Source organism: Anolis sagrei, chromosome 1 (assembly GCF_037176765.1).
Source record: "Anolis sagrei isolate rAnoSag1 chromosome 1, rAnoSag1.mat, whole genome shotgun sequence".
NCBI classification, from domain to species: Eukaryota; Metazoa; Chordata; class Lepidosauria; order Squamata; family Dactyloidae; genus Anolis; species Anolis sagrei.
In genome coordinates, this window is record NC_090021.1 from 171514481 (window position 1) to 171531985 (window position 17505).

General features: G+C 44.8%; 1 protein-coding gene across 5 annotated transcripts in view; it reads right to left on the reverse strand.

The window, feature by feature from the left end:
* Positions 1-17505, reverse strand: part of ERBB4 (erb-b2 receptor tyrosine kinase 4) — a 1155234-nt gene that overhangs the window by 13874 nt on the left and 1123855 nt on the right. For 3 of the 5 annotated variants that reach the window (XM_067470344.1, XM_060781240.2, XM_067470351.1), the window contains exon 26: positions 782-829. The exons of the other annotated variants lie outside the window; for them this stretch is intronic. In XM_067470344.1, the coding sequence (XP_067326445.1) occupies positions 782-829 (48 nt within the window). The remainder of the gene's footprint in view (positions 1-781; positions 830-17505) is intronic. 5 annotated transcript variants of the gene reach the window in all.

Here is a 17505-nt window from a genome sequence, read left to right on the forward strand (position 1 = left end):
TGTTCAGATGGAATCTCCTTTCTTGTAGTTTGAAGCCATTGTTCCTTGTCCTAATCTCCATGGAAGCAGTAAACAAGCTTGCTCCCTCCTCCCTGTGGCTTCCTCTCATGTATTTATACATGGCTATCATATCTCCTCTCAGCCTTCTCTTCTTCAGGTTAAACATGCCCAGCTCCTTAAGCTGCTCCTCATAGGGCTTGTTCTCCAGACCCTTGTTCTCAAAGACAAGTTCTTATATTTTCCTTTGCATCCAAAATCAAACTTTTTTAATGCACAGATTTTAAAACTGATGGCACCTGTATCTGCCATATTCATTTATCTCTGCTTAAAGATCATCAATCTCACAGTCATTTTTCAGATTAAATTTAAAGACACACAGCACCTTCTCAACCCACTCCAATATCTGATGACTGATTGGAATGTGGGCAGGTGGGCACAGACACACAACTTCATCAGCAATGCCATACCCAGGGCTACACTTGGGAGTTTTTCAGGGCTAGAATTCCCACAAAATGTATTTAAGCCTGAGAGTGACTTCCCAAACCATTTAGCACTTCCTTATCTTGAAATGATAATCATTCCCTGTTATCCAGAAAGGTGGGAATAATGAATTAGCAACACTGACCGCCAAAGGAAAATAGGAAGTTGCTATGAAGCAGATGTTAAGTACCTAGAATAAGAGGAATGAAAGAGGATAGGAGGCACAGCAGAGAAAATGAAAGGTTATGTTTTAAAAAATGACAAACCCCTCAATGATGAAGGTTGGTTGTGAAATACTTACTCCTGACATAGGGGTGTAGGCAGGAGGAGGGCTGTGTCCAATTTCACTCTGATAGGAAAGAAAAATGGAATGATGGCTATAGTAAGAGGTCATATGGATGGAAGTAAGTCACATGAGCTTTGTGAATCAATGAAGAAACAACATGCATAAATCCGTGAAACCGACTCAAAACACCAGCCAAATCCAATCCTTTCTGCTCAGTCAAAAGTCTCACTGGCAATTTTGCATGAGAGCGAGGTTGGGGGAATTTGGCTGTACAATGATTTGTGTAAGTCAGAAATGATGGGTGGAGTTTGTTTTGGATTTTTGCACAAATGAGTGATGATCATGCAGAAAGTCAGTCTTGGTCTGAAAATAAAGTATTAAATGAGAGGCACCTACTCTTATCCACTAGGGCTAACAAAAGTTGTATTGTAACAAAAAATATCAAAGAGCACTGACTTGCAAAAGCTGTTAGCACACAACTAGCTATTTTGCATTTCCAAAATTGTATGTTTCCAAAAAAAGCAGGCACTTTCCCATACAAATTGAAAAACTAAAACAGAACACAATAAAATAGAACAATACCCCTCAATTGGTTTATACTTTTTCCTCTAATAATTTCATTTAGATTATTTGAACAAAAAGCAGATTTTCACCCCTCTCACATTCTCTCTATATGCATTTGGATATATTTACTTGATTTATACCCCACTTTTCTTCCAATTGAGATTTATACCTATCTATCAACCTCATTGGGAGAGATCAGATTAAGAGCATGGGTGACCAAGCCTGTAGCGAGGGGGGATTTTAGGGGTTCAACCCCCCCCCCCCCCGAAATGTTTCAGATTTTTTTTTTAAAATGTTTCCTCATGAATTTTAACTGGTTAACCAATTTCCCATGCTAAGTCTATGAGATGCAAAAAATTAAGAGTCCCTCTAGAATTGCGAGCACTATCTCAGGCAAATATTGACAATTTATTCACACTGTCATTACTTGCAGCAATAGCCAATGTAGCAAAGCAACCAAGTTGGGGGGGTGAGTGGGTGTTGAATGCTCTCAGTAAGGAGGCCAGACTTGGTGGAGGTGGTTGACAGGGGCGGAGCTGCAGGCTATGGGAGGCTGCTCTGCCCCCTGCTGTGCTCTTTGCTTCAGCGTGAGCTAGAAGGCAGGTTTCAACCCCCCCCCCCTGCGAAATTTTCAACCCCCCCCCCCCAAAAAAATTTCAACCCCTCCTGAAATTTTTTTCTGGCTACGGCCCTGTGGGTGACAATCCCTTTAAGGCAGAGAATAGCCCCTCTTATATCATCAGCAGTCCAGTTTGGAGTTCCCCCTCCCTATCACACTCACATGTGGAAATCTAAGAGCTGGCAATACATTCATCTTACATTCATCACAAGGTCAGTATTCCTTTTTTGGTTTTTAAGCAGGAGAAACAAAATATCCAAAAATGAAGAGATCCCTTGCCCTGCCCAAAGCCCCTTACATTAAAGGAGGCTGACACTAGTTTAAAACCTGATCTTCCCATGGGAATAATTGTTCTGCCCCAAACTTCATACAAGAAACAGTGATCAATGCTGCTGCTGCTGCTGTTGTTGTTGTTGATGATGTTGTTGTTATTTATACCCTTCTTTATCTCCCCTGAAGGGGACTCAAAGTGGTTAAAACCACTGCTTTCCATGGGATCCTACTGATCCTTCACCACCTTAAGTTGCCTTCCGGCTGAGAAAGGTGGTATATAGATACGGTAAATAAATAAATAAATAAACTCCAGAGAAGACAAGAGTCAGTAATCCAGGCCATTGCTTTCCATGGGATCCTATTGATCTGCATGAAACCTAGAGCAGGGATCCTCGAACTTTTTAAACAGAGGGCCAGGTCACAGTCCCTCAAACTGTTGGAGGGCTGGATTCTAATTTGGAAAAAAAAAGAATGAATTCCTATGCATGCTGCACATATCTTATTTGTAGTGCAAAAAACACTTAAAAACAATACAATAATTAAAACGAAGAACAATTTTAACCAATATAAACTTATTAGTATTTCAATGAGAAGTGTGGGCCTGCTTTTGGCTGATGAAATAGGATTGTTGTTGTGTGCTTTCAAGTAGTTTCAAACTTAGGTTGACCCTGAGCGAGGGCTGGGTAAATTACCTTGGAGGGGCGTATCTGCCCCCCGGGCCTTAGTTTGAGGACCCCTACCCTAGAGAATACAAGAGAGGGTGATCCAGGACATTGCTTTCTATTGGATCCTATTGATCTGCATGAAACCCTAGAGACAAGAGACAGTGATCTAGGTTAAAATCATTGCTCTTCATTGAACCCCAGAGGATACAAGAGACTGCTGATGGTTGGGCAATCACACCTGTTTTTCAGTTGTAAAGATGTGAGATAGGAACGCTGAACTCGATTGCTGGCCTGTGTTTAGAGTTCCCTCCTTTCAAGACATTTCTGCCTCTATTCAACCCTGGAACATGTGATGAGCTCCATGCTTCTCCATGCTTGAAAAAACACTGCTGTCCTACAAGGGGGAAATTTCTCAATGTTGTGAGATTTATTGCTGGAGTTTCCACCTTTCAGAACACTTATGCTTATTTTCAACCATGGAGGGCTATGCACGACTGCCAGAAGTAATTTAACTCATGTGATGAACTTAGTGCCTCTCCATGTTTGAACAGAGGCTGAAGTGTCCTACAACTGGGAAGTTTCTCAATATGATAAGGTGGTATATCTATCTACATTAAAATAGTGCTACCACAAACTACATGCCAACAAATGTCCTTAGTAATAAGAAGTATTTGGGAGTGCATCATGGTTACATAGCATGAGTTCTCAATATCCCCTGCGTCTACTGGGGCCTTCATACATGTGCATAAAAAAGTAATACTCTTCTTTGACTTTGTGCCTCTTTGCCCATGGGCATTTGTGCTCAGATTTTCCCTCATCACGTTCTCTTGCCCATGTGTCTCCTAACTTATGGGCCTCTGTGCTCAACTTCCTCAATATGAGGTGTTTTGAAACACATCTTGGATGCTCTTGGTGGGAAGGATGCTCCAGGACGTTTCTATCACAATGATAGTTTCTATTTGCAAAACAGATTGTAAATGAAACCACACTTTAAAAGCATGCATGGTACAGATAAACAAACAGCCTCCATTGAGCAGTCTTCATTTCTACAGAAATGACTGTAGTTCTACATTAATTTCCTATACTGAAGAAGTAAGAAGTAATTCAAACTTTCGGGAAAGAACCTGGTGTAATTTTCTTGTATTCCAGAATGCTCTTGGCCAATATGAATACAACTGCATGTAATAAAATCCCCCCTATATGGATATCTCATACATATGAAAGAATATAACGGTCTTCTTCTACCTGACATGCTATTTCTTGTTGTTTTCAAAGTTTGTTTTTATATGCATACAATGGCAAGTGCATGCATTATGACATCCTGCCAGTGATTCTGCTAGATCATGACAAAAACATAATGGCACCATTAAAATAAATAGTTTATTTCTTCTCTTTAGACTCTAATATCATGCAAATTATTAAATCTGTATGTGTAGTTGAGCTACTTCAGCAAAACTTGGGAACTTTTGGAATGATAAAAGTGGCATAGGTACAATTCCATCAACAAGATGCTGAGAAACAGTTGAAGTGCCAATTGGCTGGGATGTAAATGTGACAATTGTTTGTTAAATGGCTTTAAATGGGTTTCTAATTACAATGCACTGCCACAATTTTGGAAGCTTCAAAAATGTCTTTGTATGTTTTAAGATGTAAACCTGATTTGCTCTAACACTCCCACTTTCTTAGTGGTGTGTGCTCAGTATGGTTTCCTCATGTGTTGGCTGGAAAATGATGTATAAGAGTGGAGAGCCAAGGAGAGGAGCAGCTTGTCAAACACTATTTGAATGTTAATGTTGGAGAAGATGGAGTTGTGGGTTTAGAAAACAGGGTGAAATTGAATTACATCTATTCCTTTGTTTTTGAGAAGGCAGAAAATACAGAGGTGTACATATGTACACACAAATACACAGGCATGTACACATTTCTGAATGCCTGCAAAAAGAGATACTGACATGGAGTGGTTATGGATGTCCTACGCCCTTGGATTTTTCGCAATCCTGCAAATCCTACAAATCTCTTGGGAAGACAAGTGGACAAATGTCAGCGTGCTGGAAGAAGCAAAGACCAACAGCATTGAAATGATGGTCCTCCACCATTAACTCCGCTGGACCGGCCATGTTGTCTGAATGCCCGACCACTGTCTCCCAAAGCAGTTGCTCTACTCCGAACCCAAGAACGGAAAATGGAATGATGGAGGACAGGAAAAGAGATTTAAAGATGGGCTCAAAGCCAACCTTAAAAACTCTGGCATAGACACTGAGAACTGGGAAGCCCTGGCCCTTGAGTGTTCCAGTTGGAGGTCAGCTGTGACCAGCAGTGCTGCAGAATTTGAAGAGGCATGAATGGAGGGCAAAAGAGAAACGTGCCAAGAGGAAGGCTCATCAAGCCAACCCCGACCGGGACCGCCTCCCACCTGGAAACCGATGCCCTTACTGCGGGAGAACATGCAGATCAAGAATAGGGTGCCACAGTCACCTACGGACCCACCGCCAGGACACTACACTATCATCCTTGGACTACGAGGGATCGCCTAAGTAAGTAAGTAAGTACACCCTTGGCAAGGAAAATCAGGTTGCCAACTTTTTCTTAAAAGTAACTTATTCAACATGCAACCCCCTGTGAGGTTGGTTGATAAAGGGCATTCTAGTTCTTCTTCTAGCATGTGCCATTATATCCTTGCCTATCTTTCAGGTGGCTTAAGATCCTTGTCTCCACCCACCTATCCCAGAAATGTATTTTGGAAGCCCCAAATTTGACTTGAATGACCGTCACCCAGGGGACATTTTCATTGGCTGCCCCGAGACAGTGGATCAACCTGTCAGAAGAGCTCTGACAGCTAAATGAGTTGTCAGAATTTAAAAACCAATTAAAAATCTATCTCTTCTAGCTGGCCTACCCAGCTGTTTTTAAGCATGAATTTTAAACTCGTGTCTTGGGTTAAGTCTCTGTTCAGTTAATTTTAATATGTATTTTATGAAAAAATGTTTTAATATGTATCTTTTATAGAAATACATTTTAATATTTGTATTTATAGAATTTTTCCAATGCTCATGTGTTTTAATTATGCTGTAACAGCCTCAAGCCCCGAGGAGAGGCAAGTAAGAAATAAAATTATTATTATTATTATTATTATTATTATTAAATTAATTTTCCTTATTTATACGCCACCTTTCTCTATTCCGAAGAGGACTCAAGACAGCTTGTATATTAGCAATTATCCAATGCCTTAGAAGACATACTACTACTATTATTATTTTGCAACCAATATTGGAGGAAGTATAGCTATTATGACATGAGAGGCTGGGATAAGATATTTACAAATACTGGCTATGTATGAAAATGGCTGTTTTATTGTTTCACTGCTCTGATGTGATATACTTAATATCCAAAGGATTAAAGAAAAACAAAAAAAATCCCCTACTATAAACTTCACAATGCCTGGCCAAGACTAAATAAGGGTTATATATCATACATCTCAGTTGATTGTGGTGTGCACCCCTTTTATTTACTAACAATCTTGTGCTACCAAATGTGCAATTGGGTGTTCATCCAATTTGATCCCCAACCTGGCACAGGGAAGCCTTTTGTCAACCTCACCAAGGTGAGACCAGCCCTGTTGGAAATAATCCTTTGGGAATTATTTCCAAGGAGGTGGGACTGCCTTAGGGAGCAGCTCACCCCTCTTAGCTCACTTTGACATTTATACTAACCTGCTCTCCCACCTATTTACAGCATAATATATTGGTTGCCTTTCGGGCTGGGTAGGGATTTCTCCTCCCCCATTTTTTGGGAGTCACCTACCTACCTACTGTTTACAAGGAAAAATTGGGAATAGGGGGCTTTAAATAGGCCATCCCATGGAAAGCAACTATAGGCTTACATTTGGTGTACACCTAAGGAACCCTTTTGTAGTGTGGGCCAGAAACAGAAACCCTCACCAGGTGAGAGCAAACAAATATGGCCTTGAAACAGGCAGAGTTCTGGCTCTGTAATATCCCTTGGACTTAGAGCAGAATTCTTCATACATTTTCCTGAGTGGTCATCCTGGAAACATTAAAATTGACCATATTTGGATACCCAGATATTTTGCCCAGCTTAGCTGAGGAGTAGGTCAGCGAGGACCACTACTTCAGCTTAAAACACATACTAGCTTCCTTCCCCTTTAGTTATATGTTCCAAATCTCAAACGGTTAATTCAGGCAACATTATAAATAAAAGTTGCCCATATTTCAGTCCCCACTGTTGTCCGATCTCTTAATACGGTGGTGGCATAGCAAAGGTACTCTAGTGTTGGTTGCAGAAAGGGCAGAAGAATGGTCAAATACGTATGTTATGGCATCACCATTCCAACAACAGGCAGAGATGTCCAACTGCTTTCACAGGGAAATTTAACACAAGGTAATTCTAATCATTCTGTATCCAATAGGCTGCCTGTGCTTCAGACTTCAGTTACACTGAAGAATGTAACTTTTGTCATGGAGCACTATTTCTAACAGGGAGACTAGGGAAAGAGATTCAATGTATTGTCAAAGGCTTTCATGGCTGGAATCACTGGTTTGTTGTAGGTTTTTTTGGGGCTGTATGGCCATGTTCTAGAGCAGTGGTTCTCAACCTGGGGTCCCCAGATGTTTGTGGCCTACAACTTCTAGAAATCCTAACCAGTTTACCAACTATTAGGATTTCTGGGAGTTGAAGGCCAAAAACATCTGGGGACCCCAGGCTGGAAACCACTGTTCTAGAGGCATTCTCGCCCTCAGAGGATGCTTGCCATAGATGCAGGTGAAACGTCAGAAGAGAATGCCTCTCAAACAGTGGTTCTCAACCTGGGGTCCCCAGATGTTTTGGCCTATAACTCCCCGAAATCCCAGCCAGTTTACCAGCTGTTAGGATCTCTGGGAGTTGAAAGCCAAAAACATCTGGGGACCCCAGGTTGAGAACCACTGTTCTAGAGGCATTCTCACCCTCAGAGGATACTTGCCATAGATGCAGGTGAAACATCAGGAGAGAATGCCTCTAGAACAGTGGTTCTCAACCTGGGGTCCCCAGATGTTTTTGTCCTACAACTCCCAGAAATCATAGCCAGTTTACCAACTATTAGGATTTCTGGGAGTTGGAGGCTAAAAACATCTGGGGACCCCAGAGAACCACTGCTCTAGAACATGGCCATACAGCCCGAAAAAACTACAACAAACCAGAAAGAGATTCAATTTGTGTGTGTATGTGTTTTCAAGGAAATTGTGATCACTGCTGAGATAGCTCCAAAGCCTAAGAGCGAGATAAGGTGGCTAAAGAACCCATTGGCATAGCCAGATGAAGATGATACAGGGTTAGTCAAAATGAATAGGCCAATAAGAAAATTAATTGTATGTATGTTTGGCCTATTCATTTTGACTAACCCTGTATAATCTGCATTTAAGCCAATTACATGGTTTATCTTTGCAGTACAACTCCTTTACCATTATTAAATTAACATTTGAGGCACATTTCTCATGCTGCTTTCCTTCTTTCATGATTATAAATCCTTCCAGTGCTAATGGGGTAAAGGATATCCTTTCAAAGCTGCAATCCTGACTTTTGAGGCAGACAAAAATACAGATCTGCCCCTCTAGTGCTGATCGTATAAAGATTTGGTGGGATGGGCTTGTTCTACCAAGTTTTGACCTGTGCACAAAATTTTTCTCTTCAGCTGCTATGAAGCTGTCAGGGGAACTGAGTCACTTCTCAAAAGTAGCTCAGAATAACTGCTGTCACTTTTCATTAGAAATTAGATCTGATTGCCTGCTAATTTCAAACCAGACAAGATGGCTGTCTTCCCAGAAAAGGTTATAAAGTCTGACTATTTCAATGGGACCGCATGAGGACATGCACTAGAGAAATTAGTAAAGACAAAAACTCACTGCTGTTACAATTTTTCAATTTCCAATATATCTTTTACAATCTCTATGCACAGTATCCATAATAAATCTAACAAACAATTAAGGCCTACTTGCATTGTGGTATATTTTCCCTAAAGGATGACGCATACAGAAAAATGTCCTGTTACAGGACAAGGTCTTTGAAGCCTTAATTGCGAAAGAATATTCAAAAGATGTCACATCAGCCATCAGGGAATGTTGGGTCCAAATTCCCCACTCAATCACAGAGCTCACTGGGTAAAGAACATACTTTAATGGATCTCAAAGGGAATTTGTGGATAATAAGGGGGATGGATTCCACTCCTTATTCTGGAGTAACATATAAAATATCATAAAACACATGCTTCTTGCACAGTCTTTACTTAGCAAATCAAGAACTGTAGCTTGAGGTGCTCCAGAATCTGTTTTCCTTTGCAGTTTCTCTATATAGATCGTGACCGCATCTCCGCATACGAACCCACACGATCTCCCCAATCATCTGGAGAGGCCCTGCTCACAATCCCACCTGCGTCGCAAGCGCGATTGGTGGGAACGAGGGACAGGGCCTTCTCTGTGGTGGCCCCCTGACTCTGGAACTCTCTCCCCAAGGACATCAGACAAGCCCCAACGTTGGCAGTCTTTAGGAAGAGCTTGAAGACGTGGTTGTCCCAGTGTGCCTTCCCAGAATAGGAAACTCCAAGCATCAGGTCCCAAATGCACTTTACTAGAGATTTAAGATTATTTGCATACTGCACCTATCTCCAAAAACCTATCCATTTCACTTGGTCATGTCCAGCATTTTTTTTTTAATTTTTAATCATTACATTTGGCCCGGCCTTAGATTTTAACTATGTCATGGTTTTAATGTTTATTGTTATTGTTTAATGTTTATTGCTTTGTTTTATGAGTTTATTTATTGTTGTATTTGTTATGCTACTGTTTTACTGTTGTATCTGACCTCGGCCTCTTGTAAGCCGCACCGAGTCCTTCGGGAGACTCGGTGCGGGGTATAAATAAAGGATTATTATTATTATTATTATTATTCCAAAGTTTCGGAAATTTCTGAAAGTTTAGAATTATTTTAATCAAACCATAAGTGTCCCTACATTTGAAATGAATTTAGAACCATTTTTTTGGCTCAACCAAGCCTAATATCTATTGATATTCTACTTTACCTCCAAAATTGGGAGTCAAGTCATGACTAGCAATGGCATAACTGATTGTGCCATTCATGGGATGTGATTTACAGGGCACTTGAGACTAGGTGCACTAAAGTTTTATACACATTGATAGTTCTAACTTGCAAGAATCAATTAAGCATTCAAGTCGGGTGTGTCTATATATAAGATAAAACATAAAGCTTTGCCAGAAATAGATATGTTCACTTTGTTTGATTGAGAATTTAGTTCTGTATCAGTGGAACAGTAAATCCGCATCAGGTTTTGTCCAAACTTTAACTGACCCCGTGGGAATATTTTGGCATCTTGGATAGCTTTTGTAAAGTCTAGACATGAACCTGATGCATATTAACCATCATTATGGCTCGCATTAGACATTATATAATACACTTTCCCCACGGATCTCTCTTGGCCCAGTTGGCGACTTAGACATTTTCAGCCACAGCTTCTTTAAACTAATGTCTAAGCTGCAGAAAATATTTATTCAACAACAAGCACATCAGTCAGTGTCATGGAACAGTTAAACAAACTACATTCCCCCAGCCTTCAAGACTGCACAGCTGTTGCATTAAGCTGAAAGGTTTTGGGAAGAGGTCTGCATGGAATAAGGACAGCTGGTTTATATGAGTAGGTCTCTGTGTAATCTGCTACCCAGTGGCACTGCTGCAGAGAGAAAATACAATGCCGAGTTATCTCATCAGCCCAAAGCAAATATTTCAAAGGAAAAGGTTGGTATTTACAGCAGAACTGAACTGAAATGAAATTCAAATTGGAGGAAGCTCTCCAGGAGAATAGCTTTCCTCTCCCCAAGAAATGGGGAGAGAGAAAGAGCATTTGTCTGCCTCCCACGAGGCATGGGAGGGGCCTGTGTGGAACCCTCCAGAAGGCTGGGGGCGTGGCCTGCATGCAGGCTGGACCCAGTCGGGCGCATTCAGCGCCTGGAAGCCGGAGGGTGACGACGTGCGCTGATCGAGGGAAGACTGAAGAGGAGCGAAGAAGAGAGAAGAGGGCGAGGAGAGTGGGACGAGAGAGGCCCGTGAGGAAAGACTTCGAGTGGACAAGTTTTTTGGAACCACACCAACAGGTCGGTTGCGGGGCCCGGGGGCGAGGGATTCACCTTCCCCCCCCTTAGGGGAACAACCCGGTGGCGGGACGAAAGGGAAGAGTTCCACGTTGTTCCGGTTTCCTCTCCCTCCCTCCCCCTCTCACCTAAGCCTCGTTTCCATGGCGGGTTGGAATCCACGTCTGGGGATATCCGGGTTGCAGCGCGGTATCCCCCTCCCCGTGCAGCCGTTCTTCTCCGTGTTAGCGCGGCTAGGCTCGGGCCTGGGGCCGCCTCAGTGAGCGAGCGTGCGCGGGTCCCCCGGGTGGTTCCCCGGGCGTTTCCCCGCCCCCCACGCTTCTTGTTTGTCCCGCGTGCACGGCCGGGCCCGGTGGCTACGGCCTGCTTGTGGGGCGTGCGGGCTAGGCTGCATGCGCGGCGGATTTTTGGGTGCACGCGTCCTCCCCGTCCTCATGTTGTCTGGCGACGCGGAGCTCGTCGGGCCTCGAGGATAGGAGGCCTCCTGCTTGTGATGTCGGTCGCGTGGGGGCGGCAGCGCGGAGCTGCGGGGCTGAGGTTTTTTCTCCCCCCCCCTCGGGCCGCCGGCCTTGCGCGGTCGTCCCGCGTGGCTCGTGCTAGAGCGCGGGGAGAGGGGCGACTTGCAGCCTATACTCGGCTGGGACTTGTTTGCTGCTGCCTTTTGGGTGCGGGTTGGGCCCATTGCCGCCCCATGCCTTTAGCGGCGGAATGCCATTTGTGCTTAAGGGGGCCTGTGGGCTGCACATTTAAGCGGGCGGGGTTGTTTGGGCGCGAACGGCCCGCCATTTTGTTGATGCACGCGGCGGCCATTTTGACTAGTTCGACTTTTATTAGAGATATTTATTTGTATATTTATATATAAATAATTAAATAATAATGATTTAGGTTATAGTCAGTTATTGGCGAGCTCCACTCCATTAGCCCCAGCTTGTTTATGCCTTACAACTGGCCAGATACGAATTTTTGCCAGTCAACATAACCTTGACTCTAGGGCGTGGTCTTCTGCTTAGAAGAGCTCCTCCACCGTGCCCCAGCATACGCATTGATATATATATATATATATATATATATATATGTGTGTGTGTGTGTGTATGTGTATGTGTATATATATATATAAAATAAATAGATAGGTATATATATATGTATATATATATATATATATATATATATATATATGTACATAAATAATTAGATAAGATGAATTAGAATATTAACAATTAAGTTGATTACGCTAAATACCACATTCCCAGCGGGGCCGAGTGCAAGTAGGCATAGGCGTCGGCATTGCTTGAATCTCATGATGAGGCTAAGCCCAGGGGGCTATAGGGGCACACGCAGCAACCGGGTGGCCTGGGCTATGTGTTTGGGTTGAGCTCTCTAGGTCAGCCACAACTTTTCTATAAGCTCAGAGTGAGACTTTATGCGAATGTGAGTAGATCAATAGGCCCCAGTGGGCATGGGTCATCCTTTTGCGCTGATCTGAAGACACGCAGAGAGTAAAGCGTATGCAAATCCATACTTAGCAGTACTTGAACATTGAACCAACAGATAGGGTGAGCTTGCGGTGGTAGCCTCAGCTCTAATAGTTTGAAACTATACAAAAGGAGGGAGGGGTACAGGGTACAAATCACCCATTCCGTGGCACACGCTTTTTTATGTGACGAAGTTATTCTCAATTTTCTTACAGGATGGCACCAAAGAAGAATGTGGGCGGCCCTAAGGGGAAGGGACCCGCCAAGAAGACTTCGGCGAAGCGCCCCCTTTCTCCTCATGCCTCATCATCGGAGGATGAGGGCGTTTCGGCGGAAGACCTGGACGCCTTAATTGCTAGAATGGATAAATTTGAAAGAGAGAGGGGGTTGGCAGTGCGGGAGGCGGGGCCGCGCCCGGCGAGGCGGGCTAGCAGGAAGCTAATTTTTAAGAATCTGCTTTCCCGCATGTCTGTTTTAGAAGCTGGTAGAGGAGCTGAAAGGCAAACAGGAGAGCGTGCCAGCCCGTCTGAGTCCAATCAGGTGGAGCAAGATTCTCTTGCTCCGGTGTTACATCAGCCGCAATCAGTCGGGGGTCAAGAGGCTTCGGTCAGTACAGCTGCAGCCTTGCCCGGCCCGGCCCAGGTGACAGCTCAGCTTCAAGCGCCTAGAGCTGAGCAACAGCCTACGGGTTCGTCACCGGCAGCTGTACCCAAGACTGTGGATCCTGCGATGACAGCTCCTCCTGCACATCCGGTCGTGACCGAGCCAGTGGCATTGGGACAAGCCTCCTTGCAGACCATGGCAGTGGAGGGCCCATCTACGTCCTCAGGTAATAACACTACACTGGTCTGGCCCTGGGGCCAGGACCAGACACAAAACAGATCACTTAGTTGTACAAATGTGGCCTCGGCAGCAACAGGAGCTCCAGCCGCAAACGCTGGGCTCCAAGAATCTAGTGCAGCGCCAATTTCATTAGAAATGGCTAGGACAGGGGACTCCAACCAATATTGGGGTACGGATAAATGGGTTTTGCCGGTGATCACAATGGCAGCCTCCGCTTCCTTGGGTTCTCATTTATCACAGAAGACGATAGATAAAATCCTTAGGAACGAGTATATCGACATTTTTTCCCTATATTTTAGGGAGTTAGATAAAAAAGAAAAGGATGATTTGGACGAAGAAAGGAAAGAAAAACTTAAGAAAAGAAGGGTGGAACAAAATTGGAAGAACTGGATAGCTTGCTACACTATCTATGCATCCTTGTTAGTAGAAGCTCATCCTTATAGGGCCAAGTCCCTCTTTAAATATCAGAACATAATATATGGAGCTTACGTCAACTACACAGGTCAGGCGTGGCTGGTCTACGACAGCCGCTTTCGTGCTGAGGCCGCCACGAAGCCCAATAAGAGATGGGACCTCATTGACAGTCAACTGTGGATGGAGGTAATGAATTCAACCAGATCAGTTTCTGGTGAGAAGGCAGATAGCGGCCACACCATCCAAAATGCTAGAGTAGTTCAGCCCTTTCGTCAGGGAGGCCCAGCGCAACAGACACAGAAACAAAAAAGTATGTGCTGGGAATATGCGGCCCAGGGAGTCTGCGCTCGCAAGAACTGTAAATTCCAACACGCCTGCACTATTTGTCAGGGCAACCACTCAGCTAAGAGCTGTTTCAAGAGAAAACCCACAAGACCTACACCAAGAGATACCCAGTTCAGCCGAAAGAACCCAGCCCAACTTAATGTTCCAAAAGGGCCCCAGTCCAATTAAGGTGGGCCCACTTAGTTGGTGGTTAGAAAGGTACCCGGACAGAGCTGCAGCAATTTATTTGTTGCGCGGCTTTAGGGAAGGGTTTAGAATTCCGGCCGTAGGGCCGCGTTCCTCCTGTTTATCGCCCAATTTAAAGTCTGTGCTTGGTTTCGAGTCAGTGGTTAAGGAAAAGATTGATAAAGAAGTTAAAGAAGGCAGGGTTTTGGGTCCATTTGTTTCACCCCCCACGGCTCAATTTAGGGTTTCCCCGTTGGGAATAGTCCCCAAAAAAGCCATCGGAGAATTCCGTCTCATTCACCATTTGTCCTACCCCAAAGGGAGGTCGGTGAACGACGCCATTCCCGATGAGCAATGCTCAGGTAACTACACATCATTTGATGCAGCAGTACAATTGGTACGGCGTTACGGGCCGGGAGCTGAATTGGCCAAGTGCGATATCAAATCGGCTTTCAGGCTGCTCCCGGTACACCCGGCCGATTTTGAGCTGTTAGGTTTTCAGTTTCAGGGTTTGTTCTATTTAGATCGAGCCCTGCCCATGGGGTGTGCGGTGTCCTGCGCCACTTTTGAAACCTTTAGTACTTTTCTCGAATGGGCTGTAAAAACACAGTCGGGTCTCAGAGGTGTCGTACACTATTTGGACGACTTTCTTTTTGTAGGTGAGGGCCGCTCGGGCAATTGTGGTACCCTCCTACGTGCCTTTCAACAGCTAGCGCACTCCCTGGGAGTGCCTCTAGCTGAGGAAAAAACGGAGGGTCCCCTTACAGTTCTGACATTTCTAGGGATAGAACTCGATACTGTCAATCAATTTTCCAGGCTGCCGGCTGAGAAAGTTGAGTGTTTGATTGTCAGAATACAGCTCTTTTTGTCACGGCGCAAGGCCACCCTTCGAGAATTCCAGCAAATAATTGGCCATTTAAATTTCGCATGTAAGGTAGTAGAGCCTGGTCGGGCTATCCTCCGTAGACTGTGCTATGCCATCTCCGGCATAGCACTGCCCCATCATCACATTAGGTTGACATTAGAGATAAGAGCAGACTTGGACATTTGGCTGCAATTCCTGCGCCAATTTAATGGTATATCTTTTTGGCGTCAAGAGTTATTGGTGCGGAATGCCTTGCAAGTCGCTTCCGATGCCTCGGGCGCTATTGGATTTGGAGTTTACTTTGAGGGGCACTGGTGCGCCGAGAAGTGGCATGAGGAATGGCATACTTGGGGCATTACATCTGATTTAACTTTTTTAGAATTCTTTCCCATCCTGGTTGCAGTCACCCTTTGGGCTGACAGGTTTGCCAATTCCACGGTCCACTTCTGGTGTGACAACATGGCCACAGTACAGGTCATTAACACGCTCACATCCAAGTCACGCAGGGTTATGGGCGCTATCCGCCTGTTTGTTTTGCATTGTCTTAAATTTAACGTCTTGTTTCGTGCATTCCACGTCGCGGGTCTTAACAACGCCTTGGCTGACGCTCTGTCTCGTATGCAGATGGAGCGGTTCAGACTGCTGGCACCCGCCGCAGACGTCCATCCGGAACGCATGCCAGACCATCTCTGGAAGGCTGGAATGACGAAGCCACGTTAGGTATGAGATTGGCATTAGCAACGAATTCCCGGAAATCATACGCCAGGGCAGTTCAGGAGTTCGTAGAATTTAGGAAACACTACAATTTACCTGAAATCATGCCGGCACCTTATGACCACTTGGTCCAGTTTTGTGTATACCACAAGAGGAGGGGCTTGGCAGCCCAATCGATTCGGTCAAAGTTGTCGGCGCTCGCATACTGGTTTAAGGCCCAGGGCTTTTGCGACCCCACCGATGACTTTCGCATTCAGAAAATTTTAACGGGGTGGGCTAGACAGCGCGGTCAGCTAAGGGATGATCGTCAGCCCTTCACACTTGCAATCCTTAAGGGACTTAAAAAATTATGGCCCAGCCTGTGCATGACACATTATGAACAACTGTTATTTCATGCGGCGGCGTTGACTGCATTTTTCGCAGCTCTTCGGGTGAGTGAATTGGTGGCATTATCCAAAAATGATACCTCACACCGCGCGCTTTTGGTTTCGGATGTTAGGGTTTTTCAAGAGAATACGGAAATTAGAATTAGAACTTCCAAAACGGACCAAGGGTCGAGAGGCCAGGTGCTTAGGCTGCAAAAGTGCGGGGATGACGAACTGTGCCCCGTGCTTGCCATGACACAATTCACAGCACTCAGGGGCACCGGCGGAAGCTACTTGTTTTGTCATCTGGATGGCAAACCGCTGACAAAATTCCAGTTTTGGGCTATCACAGCCAAGGCACTCAATCTCATGGGGTTGGGTCACCTTAAATTTGGGACCCACTCCTTTAGGATTGGAGCAGCCTCTTCGGCAGCGGCTATGGGATACAGGAATGAAGAAATAAAAGTCCTGGGCCGTTGGAAGTCTGGTGCGTTTCGAAACTACATACGATCAGCTTCCTCATAAGTTATTGTTATCGTTGCAGGTTGCGCTGGGCTGGTTCATAGATCGAGGGTCCTGGTCTGTGGTCACAGTTATGTTTTCTGGGCAAGAAGAGAGGCCCTCAAGACTGCCTATGGCCAGCATTTGGGCCTCGCGGCTAATGCAATGGTGGAATGGAAGGGTGTAAGAGGCCTTTGTTGGGACGGTTTGCGCCCCTTGCTGTTTGATGCCAGGAGTGGGCCCCCTCCTGATGTTGTGGTTATCCACCTCGGTGGTAACGATTTGGGCCTGTTAACAGGCAAAGCCCTATTTTTACAGGCGCGGGCTGATATTCGAAAGATCTGGTGGGCATGGCCCCGGGTTCACGTGGTTTGGTCCGCTATTATACCACGTCGCAAGTGGCTAGGAGGGGCGACGTGCGTAGGCTAGAGAAAGCCAGAAAGCGTGTGAACCGGGCCATGCGGGTCTTCATGATCCATCAGAGGGGACATTATATTGAGCACCCAAGCATCACACGGGACGAGAGTTTATATCGTGGCGATGGGGTGCATCTTTCAGAATTGGGCAACCAACAGTTTTTGTTAGATTTGCAGGAAGGTATTAGAAGGGTGTTAGAGGAATTGGTGGGGGATGGGGACGAAATAGACATTTGACCCCAATCCGTGGCATAAATAGCGAGGGAAATTCCTTTTAGTCGGTGTGCACCTAGGGGTGACAGGCCATTAAGTTGAACACTCACCACAGTTAAAGGGTGAAGTGTAGTTAAATGGCCTCGAAATGG